Genomic DNA, 14,594 nt, shown 5'->3' with positions numbered 1-14,594 from the left:
TCCCACGACTAAGCAAAGGATGGCAGATTTTCAACTACGTGACTACCAGAAGGAAGTGGTGGAAAAGGCACTGAGGGGAGAAAATGTCATAATTTGGCTCCCAACAGGAGGTGAGAAGACCCGAGCCGCTGTCTATGTGGCCAGAAGGCATCTGGATACCACACCAAATGGCAAAGTCATGGTGCTGGTGAACAAGGTTCACCTTGTAGACCAACACTACACCAAAGAGTTTAGGCCTATTCTGGGTGAAGATTTTAAACTGATGAAGGTCAGCGGTGAGAGTGACGAGAAGGATTTCTTCGGGATAGTGGTGCAGGCCAATGATGTGGTCATCTGCACAGCACAGATCCTGTATAACGCTCTGATCAACAAGGAGGAAGCAAAACACACAGAGCTCTCAGATATCACTTGTTGAGATATATTACCAACATGGAACTAAATCAGTGGGCTGAATCATCTCCGTTGCCACCTGAACTACCCCCTTTGTTCTTGTCCACAATGGAACTACCCCCACGTTACTCACAGTACGGACCAATCAGCCGATGCGCAGACAGGAAGTGCCCGCACGTCATTCATGGGTTAAAAAGCGCAGCGCGAAAATAATCTCTCTCTTTTTCCATGGGTTTGCAGCCCGTCAGGAGAGGCCCATTTCACGTGAAATATCAGAAGAAAGCTGACTGGAAGTAGCTTTCGTTTTCCTGCATCGAAAGTCACGGATCGCAGTGTTCCATCGTGCATAGCAACCGCGCTGACTGGGAGATAGAAAGCCTTTGAAGCTGACCGCGGAGTTTCGTTCTCCCCTTCCTTGGAGGAATCGGCTGAGAGGACGCTCTTTTGCCGATCACCTCCTAAGATCACCTCCTGAAATCCCTCCTTTCCAACTCGTGAGCAGATCAACCCCTCTGCTGCGGCCCGAGCTGACTGAACTTTCCCGAGGGGCGGACCGGTGGCAGAGAACCTCTGCCCGACAGAAACCAAACTGCGGTTGCCGTGGAAACGCCAACCTCCCTCGGACGACGCATCTCACAGTAAAATCAATTTACTTTCCTTTTGATGCATCAGAATTGCTGTGCTCAGGCGAGAGAAAGGCAGTTTAGGGTTTTGAATTAATGCTGATGTTCTTTTTTTTATCTGTGCTGATTAAGGGTTTGTTTATTTGGTTAAAATAAGTGTGTGCTTTTTCTTTCTTTCTTGGCTTTTCCTGTCCTCTTCGTTGTTTCTGCTTTGAGATAGAGATAAAGTTATCACATTCAGCCACGTGGGGTCCCGTGGTCGCCGCCATCTTGATCACAGGTCGCCCCCCCCCCCCCCATTTCTCGTTGTTCCCCTCACCGCGTGGAGAACAAAGGGGGGTGGTCCCCATTTAGCCACAACCATTCACACACATCACTACATTGCCAGGCAAAAAGGGGTTTTTGATGAACGCTGCTATTGTTAATACATGTTCAATAATTTACCAATACTAAGCTGGATGTATTAATGTTCATGATCGATTGCACTGCTATCATTACACCTGCTGCTTGTTAATGCATTTAATCATTTGCTGATTTTAAGTTGGATGTATTAGTTTACACTGATCAATTGCACTATACCTGCTGCTAGCGGACATTAATGAATGTATTAATATCTGGCATATTTTGGACAATTTCAGACGCCAGTAATAGTTATTTCGTTGTTTCTATCTCGTTTAATTCTTTATTTTCGATTTTTCTTTTATTTTTTCTTTTGAACTAGTCATTTAATCTACCTCGTGTTTATTTTTCTGGTAGTGTGTAGTGTTTGCATAGATGTTAGATTTCTGTAATCCTGAATTATTAGAATAAAGACATCATTGGTTAATCTGTAGTGGTTTTGGTCGTTCATATAACGGAGGGTTTATCACTCAGCGCAAACCCACCCCCTTTTGGTAATAGTGCGAATAAACAGAGATAGAAGGTTCTTTATTGATAATTTAATAGCTTTGCTGATAACTTAACCGGGGCCACTAGACTGGTGGATACCTGGATTTTAACAGCCGGTCCTGGAACCCTCCAGTTGTGGATCAACAACCGGTAAGTAGATAACTCAGGGCTATAGTTATCCACCTAAGAACACTAAATTGATTTTGCCTTCGATGTTGAATAGGATAATAATTAACTATAACTCCAGTTCTAGTTAACCATCTATTCATTATCTGCAGGACATTATTTTTGCACAACACACTCTACTGATAATCGATGAGTGTCATCATACCCACAAGGAGTCAGTCTACAACAAAATAATGAGACTATGTGGAGAAAAAGCTGAAAGGACAGCGGCCATTACCACAGATCCTGGGTCTCACAGCATCACCTGGAACAGGAGGTAAAAAGGTGCTGGGGGATGCTGTAAAACATGTCCTGGAGATCTGTGCTAACTTAGACTCAGTTATTGTCTCGACTAAAAACCATATCCCTGAGCTAAAGGAGAGGGTACCACGGCCAAAAAAGACCTTTGACATTGTGGAGAAAAGAGTGGCAGACCCACTTGGAGATCATATTAAGTGGATGATGCAGATAATCCACGAATTCATGAATCTTCCCTCTGATGTGAGGCTCAGAGAATGCGGGACACAAGAATATGAGGCGTATGTGGTGGTTCTGGAGCAACAAGGAGTCAGAGAGAACAACAGACTCTTGGCACAATGTGCACTCCATCTCAGGCAGTATAATGATGCCCTGCTCATCAATGATACTCTGAGAATGATGGATGCATATCGCTCTCTGGAGAATTTCTACAACACAAAGTACACCACGGCTATTGATGGAACCGACTTCTTCCTGGTGGGGCATTTTCAAGAGAATGAGGTGGAGTTAAAAAAGTTTGCCACAGATCCTCACTTTGAGAACCCGAAAATGGCAAAACTTGAGAGCACTCTGGTAAGCCAGTTCGGCCCAGATGTCCAGTCTAGGGGAATTCTCTTTTCCAGAACTCGCAAGAGCACTCACTGCCTCCTTGACTGGGTCATTGAAAACAAAACCTTGCAGAGAGCTAAGAGACGTTCAGAACAGACATGGAGTCCAAACATAAGTGACTCTGAGGAAGAGGATGGAGTCTATCGCTACTGGCTGCGGATACCTGCAGAGAACTCCCAGACCAGCCACCACGTACCAGATCAAAGTGTGACTCAAGGGCCACAGAGAAAGGAGGAACAGAATGGAAACTACCAGGATAAGAGAGTCCTTGCTGAACCTGGACGGGAGAGAGAAAGTGTTACAGAAGAGGATCAGGAGGTATTCAGTGAGGCTGAACAGGTCGTGGGACAGCCTCAGCCACATGACGACCCAGCAATAGTCCCACTCGAAGCAGTCAACTTGGAGGAAGACATCCCAGGGCCTCAACCTGACCGACAGCCCCCTCTGAGACAATCTACCAGGGTGAGACGGCCTGGCTATGTGTTTACCTACCCCTCCCTGGGCCAACCAGCCTACCAGCCCCGTCCCACTGTGAATACAGTTAGAATCCAGCCGATACAGTGGCCCCAGTTGTACTACCCCTACCCCCTTCCCTTTCTACCCCCTATGGCCCCCTCCATCACACACTACCCATTTCCACCCATTCATTGTTTCTGAACTGAGACACACAGAAGATACGCATACTTCCCAGGCACGCACGCATACTCATATACACTCCAGAAGTGCCATGGACTACACACAGTAGAGACATTCGGTACCTCTGTTACGCCCACCAAGGACACAACATATTTGAGGACACGAGACAAAAAATGAGGGTTCAAAAAAAGATATTTTATTAATAAATTCTCTCAGTTTTAGTCGTTCTTGGTTCGGCTTCTTCAGATTTTCTGTGAAGAGAAAAATAGTTAACGGCCCTCAAATCCCGTGCCCCAAAAAGTAAAAAAAAAGAAACCCAAAGTAACAAAAGAAAGTTGGACCTGGCAGGCCGATCAAACAGAATAAAACGGTACAGCAGGGGGCCAACCCTATACAGGGCCGTCGAAGCCCCTACTGGTACCGGACTAAAGGCCAAAAATAACCTAAGCAAAAGAAAAATCGAAAACAGGACTACCGGTCCCGCCAGGCCAAAAACCTCAAGAAAAAGTAAGAAACAGTTAACAAAAATACCGCATGGCAGGCTGGAACGTCCGCTGCAGGCCGCAGCGACAAGACAAGTGCGCACCGCGCACGATGGAGCAAATGAAGCAGGTGGAAAGCGGCGTCCAAACGAAGTCGGAAAGGAACGCGCCAACGTGCTGAAAGCCAGCCTATTTATAGGCGGACGACAGCACCACAAATCAACGTAATTAACTCGCTAAAAGAATCCCAAAATATATTAACAAAAGATCCTTCAACTAAAGTCTGTAAGAAAACAAAGAAAAGAAATAGTCAAAAATCATAATGTGCCCGAAGCACATAACACCCCCACCCAAAGACTCTGAATGGGGTCTGAAGTAAAAAAAAACTCAACCCATTCAGAGAAAAAAAAAAAAACGGGACTAGAGACGCGAGAGTGCGTCGGCCACTACGTTGTCTTTACCACGAACATGCTGTATAGAGATGTTAAAGGATTGGAGTCGCAAAGACCAGTTCATCAAGCGGCGGTTTTTATTCCGCATGCGAGCCAGAAAAACTAACGGATTATGGTCCGTAAAAACAACCACAGATCCGCTAGAACCTCCAACATACACCTCAAAATGTTCTAAAGCAAGGATCAACGCTAATGCCTCCTTCTCAATGGTGGAATACCATCTCTGATACTTATCCAGTTTCTTAGAAAAATAAGAAACCGGATGTTCCACCCCATCAGTACCATCCTGGAGCAGGACAGCTCCGACACCAGAATCACAAGCGTCCACAGCCAACTTAAATGGTACATCAAAACGAGGGGCAGACAACACAGGAGCATTAACCAGCAAACGCTTAGTTTGCTCAAAAGCAGATTGACACCGATCAGACCAAATAAAAGCCACTTTAGGGCTAAGTAGGTCTGTCAACGGGGCAGCTACAGAGGAAAAGTTTTTACAAAACCCCCTGTAGTAGCCAACCATCGCCAGATAGCGGCGTAGCTCAGTACGAGTGGTGGGTACTGGGACAGATAGAATAGCCTCTACTTTAGCCTCAACGGGGCGCACTTGACCTCCCCCCACCCTTTTTCCAAGATAGGTCACCGTCGCGTGGCCGAATTGGCATTTAGAAAGATTAACGCATACTTCCCAGGCACGCACGCATACTCATATACACTCCAGAAGTGCCATGGACTACACACAGTAGAGACATTCGGTACCTCCCTCAGAAGAACTTTATTATTTTTCATCTACACTGTTTACAAGAAGTTTGGACTTTGGGTGTTTCTATTAATAAGGTCAGGTGTCAGGAGCCACTTCTGTTTGTCGGGGAGTGTGTGAGACCCTCACAAAGAGTGAAATAGTTTTTATTTTACTTGAAAATGAAAATGCATGTTAAAAGTATTTTAATGTATATGAAAACAACGTGGGCTACATTAATAATTGGCAATCCTTTTGGGGAAAGCCTGGTCTGATTCGGAGAGACGGCATCCATCCCACTTTGGATGGTGCAGCTCTTCTTTCTAGGAATCTGGCCACATTTATTAGTCCTCCAAAACCCTGACCACCCAGGGTGCAGACCAGGAAGCAGAGTTGTAGTTTAACACACATCTCTGCAGCTTCTCTACTGTTACCCACTCTTTACTCCATCCAGACAGTGTCTTGCCCACGACCAAAATCTAATAAATTAGCAAAGATTCCCAAAGGAGTAAATCATGATAATCTAATTAAAATCAAAATAACTCCAATTGGGGAAAAAGTTAAAACAATTAAATGCGGTCTGTTTAACATAAGATCGCTTTCCTCTAAAAGTCTACTAGTTAATGACTTGATTTGTGATAATCACATTGACTTGTTTTGCCTTACAGAAACCTGGCTGCAGCAAGAGGATTATGTGAGCATAAATGAGGCAACTCCTTCAAGCTATTTAAATTTTCACATCCCCAGAAGTTCTGGGCGAGGAGGAGGAGTAGCAACAATCTTCGAGTCTGACTTACTGATTACTCCCAAAACAATTAATTCCTACAACTCTTTTGAACATTTAACCTTTAATTTCCCTGATCCAAATTTCAAGGCAAGAAAACCTCTTCTTTTTGTAACTTTGTATCGTCCACCAGGTCCTTACTCTGAATTTTTAGATGAGTTTTCAGAGTTCCTTTCTGATTTGGTATTAAATACTGACAGGGTCATCATAGTGGGAGATTTTAACATCCATGCTGACATTGAAGGCGATAGCTTAAGAGCAGCCTTTAATGCTATCTTAGACACTATTGGCTTTGTTCAAAATGTGAATAGTCCCACGCATTCTCATCTTCATACTTTGGATCTTGTGCTGACATACGGCATAGAATGTGAAGAAATAACAGTATTTCCTCACAACCCTGTCCTCTCTGACCACTTTCTAATAACCTTCAGGATTACTTTAACAGAGTTCTCCTCCCCCAAAAGAAGGTTCAATTTTAGTAGATCTTTATCAGATAGTGCAGTTATAAATTTTAAAGAATCTGCTTCACTTTCTCTCTGCTCTGTGTCACTGAGCAGTGCTGCAGAGTGCAAAAGCTTAGCTTATTCCCCTTCACAGGTTGATGATTTTGTTGAGGGGGTTGCTAGTTCTCTGCGTATTGCCTTAGACAACGCAGCTCCTTTGAAAATGAAAACCGTTAAAAATAGAAAGCTTGCTCCTTGGTTTAATGCAGAGCTGCGTACTTTGAAGCAAAATGCTAGGAAACTGGAGAGAAAATATCGCTCCACAGGCCTGCGAGAGTCCTTCCTAGTCTGGAAAAATGGTTTACTGCTGTATAAGAGGACCCTTTGTAAAGCAAGAGCAGCATACTTCTCCTCATTAATAGAGGAGAATAAGAATAATCCTAGATTTCTTTTTAATACAGTTGCCAAACTCACCCAGAGCCATAGCTCTGTTGAACCGTCCATTCCACCTGCTCTTAGCAGCAATGATTTTATGGGATTCTTTATAAATAAGATTGATCTTATTAAAAATAAGATCATAAGCACTCCTCTATCCGCGATTGTACCTGAGGTAGTCATGGAATCTGAACCGGGTTTAGACTGCTTTGATCCAGTTGAACTCTCTGAATTAGCAAAATTATTGTCTTCATCTAAGCCTTCAACTTTTATGTTAGATCCAGTTCCAACCAGGTTATTTAAGGAGGTATTCCCTTTGATCTCCTCCTCCATTTTAGACGTGATTAATCTATCTCTGTTACAGGGATATGTACCTAAAGCTTTTAAGATTGCTGTAATTAAACCTCTGCTTAAGAAACCGTCTCTTGACCCAGATGACTTGGTCAATTATAGACCTATATCCAATCTTCCTTTCTTATCCCAAATTCTTGAGAAAGTAGGTGCCAAACAAGTCTGCGATCACTTCCACCATAATGAACTTTTTGAAGAGTTTCAGTCTGGCTTTAGAGCTCATCATAGCACTGAAACAGCTCTGGTGAAAGTCACTAATGATATTCTCATGGCCTCAGATAATGGACTTGTATCTGGGCTCGTCCTGTTGGATCTTAGTGCTGCATTTGATACAGTTGACCATAATATTCTTTTAGAAAGACTTGAATATTTTGTTGGAATTAAAGGAACAGCACTAGACTGGTTTAAATCTTATCTATCTGATCGAATTCAGTTTGTTCATGTTAATGATAGATCTTCAACACGCTCAAAGGTTACCTGTGGAGTACCACAGGGATCAGTGCTAGGACCAATTCTCTTTACTTTATACATGCTCCCAATTGGTAGAATTATTAGACAGCATGGGATTAATTTCCACTGTTATGCTGATGATACCCAGCTATATCTGTCTATAAATCCAGATGAAGCTAACCCATTACATAGATTACAGGCATGTCTTGAAGACATAAAAACCTGGATGACTTTCTGCTTCTGAATGCAGACAAAACAGAAGTTATAGTCTTTGGACCAGAGTCTCTGAAAAAGAAACTGATTAGCCAGTCACTTCATTTGGATGGGATTAAACTGATTTCAGATAATAAAGTAAAAAATCTTGGTGTTATTTTTGATCAGGACCTGTCATTTAAATCCCATATCAAAGAGGTTTCTAGAATTTCCTTCTTTCATCTGAGGAACATTGCAAAAATTAGAAATATCCTGTCCATGGGTGATGCTGAGAAACTAGTCCATGCATTTGTTACTTCAAGGCTGGACTATTGTAATTCTTTACTATCAGGAAGTCCACAAACTGTAGTTAAAAGCCTTCAGCTGATCCAAAAGTTTATTTATATAGCGCCAAATTCACAACACATGTCATTGGGATTGTATTTGAGTCAATGAGTCAATGCAATCAACTGGTTTTCCTTAGATAGAAAACTTTGTATCAATTTGACTGTATGATCTGGTTGAACTGTAAAGTGCCTTGAGATGACATGTGTTGTGAATTTGGCGCTATATAAATAAACTGAATTGAATTGAATTGAATCTCAAGGCACTTTACAGTTCAACCAGATCATACAGTCAAATTGATACAAAGTTTTCTATCTAAGGAAAACCAGTTGATTGCATTGACTCATTGACTCAAATACAATCCCCCACACTAAGCATGCTTGTAGCGACAGTGGAGAGGAAAAACTCCCTTTTAACAGGAAGAAACCTCCAGCAGAACCAGGCTCAGTGTGAGCGGCCATCTGCCGAGGCCGACTGGGGTTCAAGGAGACAGAAGCAGAGATACAAAAAGCAGCTGTAAAAGGCGGCCCCGTCCAGGAAACACACAGCCAGGCAGACGAGCTCCAAGGCAGCTCCCATGCCAGAGGACGAAGAGAGCACATCCACTCAGTCACGGTCAGAGAAACAGGACCACACTGGAAAACCGGCCGATCTCCAACATCTATAAACAAGGGTGTTGATAGAAGCAGCACAGCTGATGTTTCTTTCCAGGATGACGTCACAGCCAAACAGGAACAGACGAGGCAAAGCTACTCTGAGGAAAAGCAGAGAGAGCAGAAGGTTAGAGATTGAACTAACAGATTCTGCAGAATAGGAGAACAGAGAGAGAATGAAGCAGAATGATGAAATGGGGGTCCCTATGTCCTCCAAAAGTCTAAGCCTATAGCAGCATAACTATAGAGATAGCTCAGGATAACCTGAGCCACCCTAACTATAGGCTTTATCAAAAATGAAAGTTTTAAGCCTAGCCTTAAAAGTAGACAGGGTGTCTGCCTCACGGACTAAAACTGGTAGTTGGTTCCACAGGAGAGGAGCCTGATAACTAAAAGATCTGCCTCCCATTCTACTTTTAGAAATTCTAGGAACGATTAGTAAACCTGCAGATTGAGAGCGAAGTGCTCTGTTAGGAACATAAGGAACAATCAGATCTCTGATATAATATGGAGCTTGGCCATTTAAGGCTTTATATGTGAGAAGGAGGATTTTAAATTCTATTCTTGATTTAACAGGAAGCCAATGAAGAGAAGCCAGGATAGGAGAGATATGATCTCTCTTTTTAATTTTCATTAGAACTCTGGCTGCAGCATTTTGGATCAGCTGAAGGCTTTTAACTACAGTTTGTGGACTTCCTGATAGCAAAGAATTACAATAGTCCAGCCTTGAAGTAACAAATGCATGGACTAGTTTCTTAGCATCACCCCTGGACAGGATATTTCTAATTTTTGTAATGTTCCTCAGATGAAAGAAGGAAATTCTAGAAACCTCTTTGATGTGGGATTTAAATGACAGGTCCTGATCAAAAATAACACCAAGATTTTTTACTTTATTATCTGAAATCAGTTTAATCCCATCCAAATGAAGTGACTGGCTAATCAGTTTCTTTTTCAGAGACTCTGGTCCAAAGACTATAACTTCTGTTTTGTCTGCATTCAGGAGCAGAAAGTTAAGAGTCATCCAGGTTTTTATGTCTTCAAGACATGCCTGTAATCTATGTAATGGGTTAGCTTCATCTGGATTTATAGACAGATATAGCTGGGTATCATCAGCGTAACAGTGGAAATTAATCCCATGCTGTCTAATAATTCTACCAATTGGGAGCATGTATAAAGTAAAGAGAATTGGTCCTAGCACTGATCCCTGTGGTACTCCACAGGTAACCTTTGAGCGTGTTGAAGATCTATCATTAACATGAACAAACTGAATTCGATCAGATAGATAAGATTTAAACCAGTCTAGTGCTGTTCCTTTAATTCCAACAAAATATTCAAGTCTTTCTAAAAGAATATTATGGTCAACTGTATCAAATGCAGCACTAAGATCCAACAGGACGAGCACAGATACAAGTCCATTATCTGAGGCCATGAGAATATCATTAGTGACTTTCACCAGAGCTGTTTCAGTGCTATGATGAGCTCTAAAGCCAGACTGAAACTCTTCAAAAAGTTCATTATGGTGGAAGTGATCGCAAACTTGTTTGGCAACTACTTTCTCAAGAATTTTGGATAAGAAAGGAAGATTGGATATAGGTCTATAATTGACCAAGTCATCTGGGTCAAGAGACGGTTTCTTAAGCAGAGGTTTAATTACAGCAACCTTAAAAGCTTTAGGTACATATCCCTGTAACAGAGATAGATTAATCACATCTAAAATGGAGGAGGAGATCAAAGGGAATACCTCCTTAAATAACCTGGTTGGAACTGGATCTAACATACAAGTTGAAGGCTTAGATGAAGACAATAATTTTGCTAATTCAGAGAGTTCAACTGGATCAAAGCAGTCTAAACCCGGTTCAGATTCCATGACTACCTCAGGTACAATCGCGGATAGAGGAGTGCTTATGATCTTATTTTTAATAAGATCAATCTTATTTATAAAGAATCCCATAAAATCATTGCTGCTAAGAGCAGGTGGAATATAACAATAGCTTTATGGTTATACTTTATGTTTGTGTTCTATGGGAACAGAACAAACAACATTACATACTTACCTGTTTAATGGACACTGCACATTCACTTACATTCACACATATCATACTTACCTGACAGTAACACACACTCACCTACTTACCTGAAACATACACTACCTGAATAAAAGGGAATAAGAACTGTATACACGTTCGTATGCACATTGTACCTGGAAGAAGACACTGAAAGAGACACTATTGCACTATTGCAGATTTAGAGATTCTGGATCCAGAGACTTTGAACGATTACCACCCATTGGCTGCATACCAAGTTGCTAGAACTTTGATGGTGACCCCAAGGACTTGGCTACTGCAGTAACTTGAAATGGTAAGCACCTTTTCATAATTTTATCATGTGTTGATGACTTTTTAAGTGTTCAAGATACAAGTCATGGTCAAAAGTATTAGCACCCCTCCAGATGTGTTGGTTTTCGAGCAAAACTTTTGAAGGTGTTTTTTATGGAATAACCAAACTAAGATAATTTCAATAGGTCAACAGAACTGTAATAACAATTGGTTGCCTCAAATTCAACACAATATATCACCAAAATGCTGTGTGAAGTGAATGCTGCATGGTCGAAAGTATTGGCACTCTCAATTGTCTCTTTGCAGTGTCTTTTGCCGTGATAAAGCAGACTTTTCATTGTTAAAATCTACAGCTAAGGTTATGTGTTGTCAGACGTCAGCTGTGGTAGCGTTCCTGAGAAGTATAAGCCCATTTCTAAAGGATAATAACCTCAATTCTACTTGAAGAAAACCTCATACTGTGTATATAAACCAACAGAGATGTATAGTGAATAAACCAGAGATTTTTGTCCATTGGAAATGGGCTTATATTTCTCAGGGGTGCTACCACAGCTGATGTCTGACTACCCATAATGTTAGCGCTGGATTTTAACAATGAAAAGTCTGCAAAAGACACTTGTTGTGGTACATGCCAAAACTTTTGACTGTGCAGTATTCACTTCCCGCAGTATTTCGGTGATATTTTGTGTACATTTTGGGAAACCAATTCTTTCAGTTGAATTGAGCTATGTTATTTTTTTTATCAAAAAACCTTCAAAAGTGTGCAAATTGAGCTTAAAAACCAACACTTCCAATACTTTTGGCCATGATTGTATGGTTTCAGTTTGAAGAGTCATGCAAATATCTGTTCTACTTTTGTCCTCACAGGCTTTGTTGCCTCTGGTCCACATAAATCCCAAACTCGTCCGTAAGATTCGGCTGACCAAAGCTCCTGAAACTATAGAGGAACTGTACAATGAACTGCGTCAAAAACTTGAACTTGTGGGTGAATTCTGTATACAGTATGAAGACTCTGACTTTGCCCAGGCAGTTTGCAACCTGATTGACATAGCAGACTTACCTTCAGAAAAGGCTGTCTTGCATATTCTGTGGAGCAATGAGAACCTGTCATCACCATCACCACCACCTCCAACACCAACTCGGTCGTCCTCCATCTCTTCCCTTGACACAGCCAGCATTGGATCTCCAGACTCAATCCACAGCTTATCTTCAGTTGTGCGAACATATAGGAGGAACGTTTCACAGTGGCCCACTCCGTTCCCGATACCAGAATTCTCATATGATGTTGAACTGATACTCCGCAAGGGGAATGAAACGTTTGAAATGTTAGGGAAGAGTTTACATGTAACCAGAGATGTGAAAACACAGATTCCGGACAAGTTGGCACAAGAAATATTTACTGTGAAAGCCTACCCTGACAAGCATGAGTTTGAGTCTGTTGCTGCTGAACTTGTCAACAAACATCCCTGCCTCAAAGAGCCTGGTGGTGGTACTGGATATGCGGGATGGACAATCAGCATAAAGTACAAGATGGAGAACTACAGAACAAAACTACGTCAAGCTGGTTGTAATGAGGTTGGTATCAACAGGAGAACAAGAAGGGAGGTGGTGGATGATCATGGTGTCAACAGGCGAAGAAGAGATGACGATGGGGATGATGATCCAGAGGGAAGGTTTTCCTTGAAAAAACCAAAGCGAGGTGAGGTCAAACATGTACCAGATCATCCTGAAAGCTACACTCGGGATGACTTGGAAGACCTGAGGTCTTCCCTGGTTGAAGCCATGAACAAGAAAAACAAGGACATGGAGTTCATCAGCCAGAAGATGGACATCACATTCTCCTTTAGGAGAATGGAGATTGTAGAGATGGAACCCATGGTCTCAGAAGTTCTGGAGAGGTGGCCTGGTCTATTTCTTGAAGAACAGGTAAGGCATCTTTTTTTTCTTGAATTTGATGCATTTGTTTACATTTGTGTTATGGCTTTTCCATTATAGTATCATGGCTGAGAGTTTGTAGTCTTAATTATAAAAATGAAAACACACAATCATCTTGTTGTATTTGTATTGCATTTGTTTCATTCAGATTTGTCAAGAGTTCATTCGTGTGACCACCAAGGACCTGATGGGAACATTTAAAACTGCCCTTGAGATGTTCACCCCTCGTCTGCTGAAATTGTATCGTGCCAGGAAGGGCGCCTTTAGTCGAGAGATGGAAACCCTTTTGGAAATGCTTGACAAACAGGTTGTTATATTGACTACAATGCCTTTTGTTCAGTTTGTCCACTAATATTTAAACCATTAATCAAGAAGAATTATTTTGCATCAGCTACATTGGTGAGAGTTCCATGTTGATTGACTATTTGATACATTAATATTTAAAGGATACGTTCACTTTTCTCGGTTGATGAAATATTGTGTTTGACACAGTAATTTTAAGTTTTGGTCAAGCCTCAAGCTTTTGGCTGATTAAGCCATGCCATGTTTCAGGATGGCTAGCTGCAGGCATTCACAAATCTGTCCTTAAATCAACCCAAACATTTGTTTTCAAAGACGTGCAACTCACCGAGCGGTTAGTGGTGTTCGTTGTGGGTTCGTCAAACACTCTGTTTCATCCAAGACAACCAAGAAAGTGGGCTCAAAATGCAAAATAGTCAACTTATCCTTAAAAGAAAAAAAGAAACACTAACAAACCAACAAATCCTGCAACTATTTTATCTGCCTACGTGCGCAATTGTAGATATGGGAATACAAATGGAAAACGTACAAGCACATGTGAACATGCACAAGTGTATTTCACAGAGCTAAACAAAAGTATTTATTTATCTTCCAAAACAGACATCCGACATCACAAGTCATCGCAGACAGACAGCTGTGGAAGGTCTTCCCATATTTCTACGGGAGAATACTGAGAAGCTTTTCTGTAGATGCCTGGTGAGTGCAGCTTGGAAGACCTTCAGTTTTTAGGAATGTGTTATATAGCAAAGAGGCCATACACAAATAGACATCTACGGAAGAGGATTAGGGCCACTGAAAAAAAAAAAAGTTAACAGATATTTTTTTTTCTTTTATTTCAGTATAGTATGGGGAAAAAAGTCAGAATTCTGACTTTTTTACTCAGAATTCTGACTTTTTTCTCAGAATTCTGAGATTAAAGTCAGAATTCTGACTTTTTTCTCAGAATTCTGACTTTAATCTCAGAATTCTGACTTTAATCTCAGAATTTTTTTTTTCCAACATTATCTTTATTATGTAGCACTTTTAACCTAAATGTAAGAAAGAAACCACATTCTCTAGGTTCAGAAAGTTAGACTCTGAGTGGAAGTTGAACAATGATTATTTATTGCACCAAACAGGTATTATAACTTC

General features: G+C 41.4%; 1 protein-coding gene and 1 pseudogene across 1 annotated transcript; both read left to right on the top strand.

The window, feature by feature from the left end:
* LOC119779248 lies at nucleotides 1-3,590 on the top strand (annotated as a pseudogene).
* Nucleotides 3,360-14,192, top strand: LOC119779247. Its single transcript, XM_038278832.1, has 5 exons — nucleotides 3,360-3,395; nucleotides 11,135-11,250; nucleotides 12,096-13,154; nucleotides 13,312-13,470; nucleotides 14,064-14,192. The coding sequence occupies exons 2-5, from the start codon at nucleotides 11,248-11,250 to the stop codon at nucleotides 14,190-14,192; spliced, it is 1,350 nt and encodes a 449-aa protein (XP_038134760.1). The 5' UTR covers nucleotides 3,360-3,395; nucleotides 11,135-11,247.
* The last annotated feature ends 402 nt before the right edge of the window (nucleotides 14,193-14,594 follow it).

Source organism: Cyprinodon tularosa, unplaced genomic scaffold, assembly GCF_016077235.1.
Source record: "Cyprinodon tularosa strain WSP-4 unplaced genomic scaffold, ASM1607723v1 ctg1444, whole genome shotgun sequence".
Classification (NCBI taxonomy): Eukaryota; Metazoa; Chordata; class Actinopteri; order Cyprinodontiformes; family Cyprinodontidae; genus Cyprinodon; species Cyprinodon tularosa.
This window is presented reverse-complemented; position numbering and strand designations above follow the sequence as displayed.

Excerpts from the sequence above, each read along its gene's own strand:
- LOC119779247 (XM_038278832.1), top strand. Across the intron at positions 13,155-13,311 it reads GTCTATTTCTTGAAGAACAG|ATTTGTCAAGAGTTCATTCG; the intron begins GTAAGGCATCTT and ends TGTTTCATTCAG. Across the intron at positions 13,471-14,063 it reads TGGAAATGCTTGACAAACAG|ACATCCGACATCACAAGTCA; the intron begins GTTGTTATATTG and ends CTTCCAAAACAG.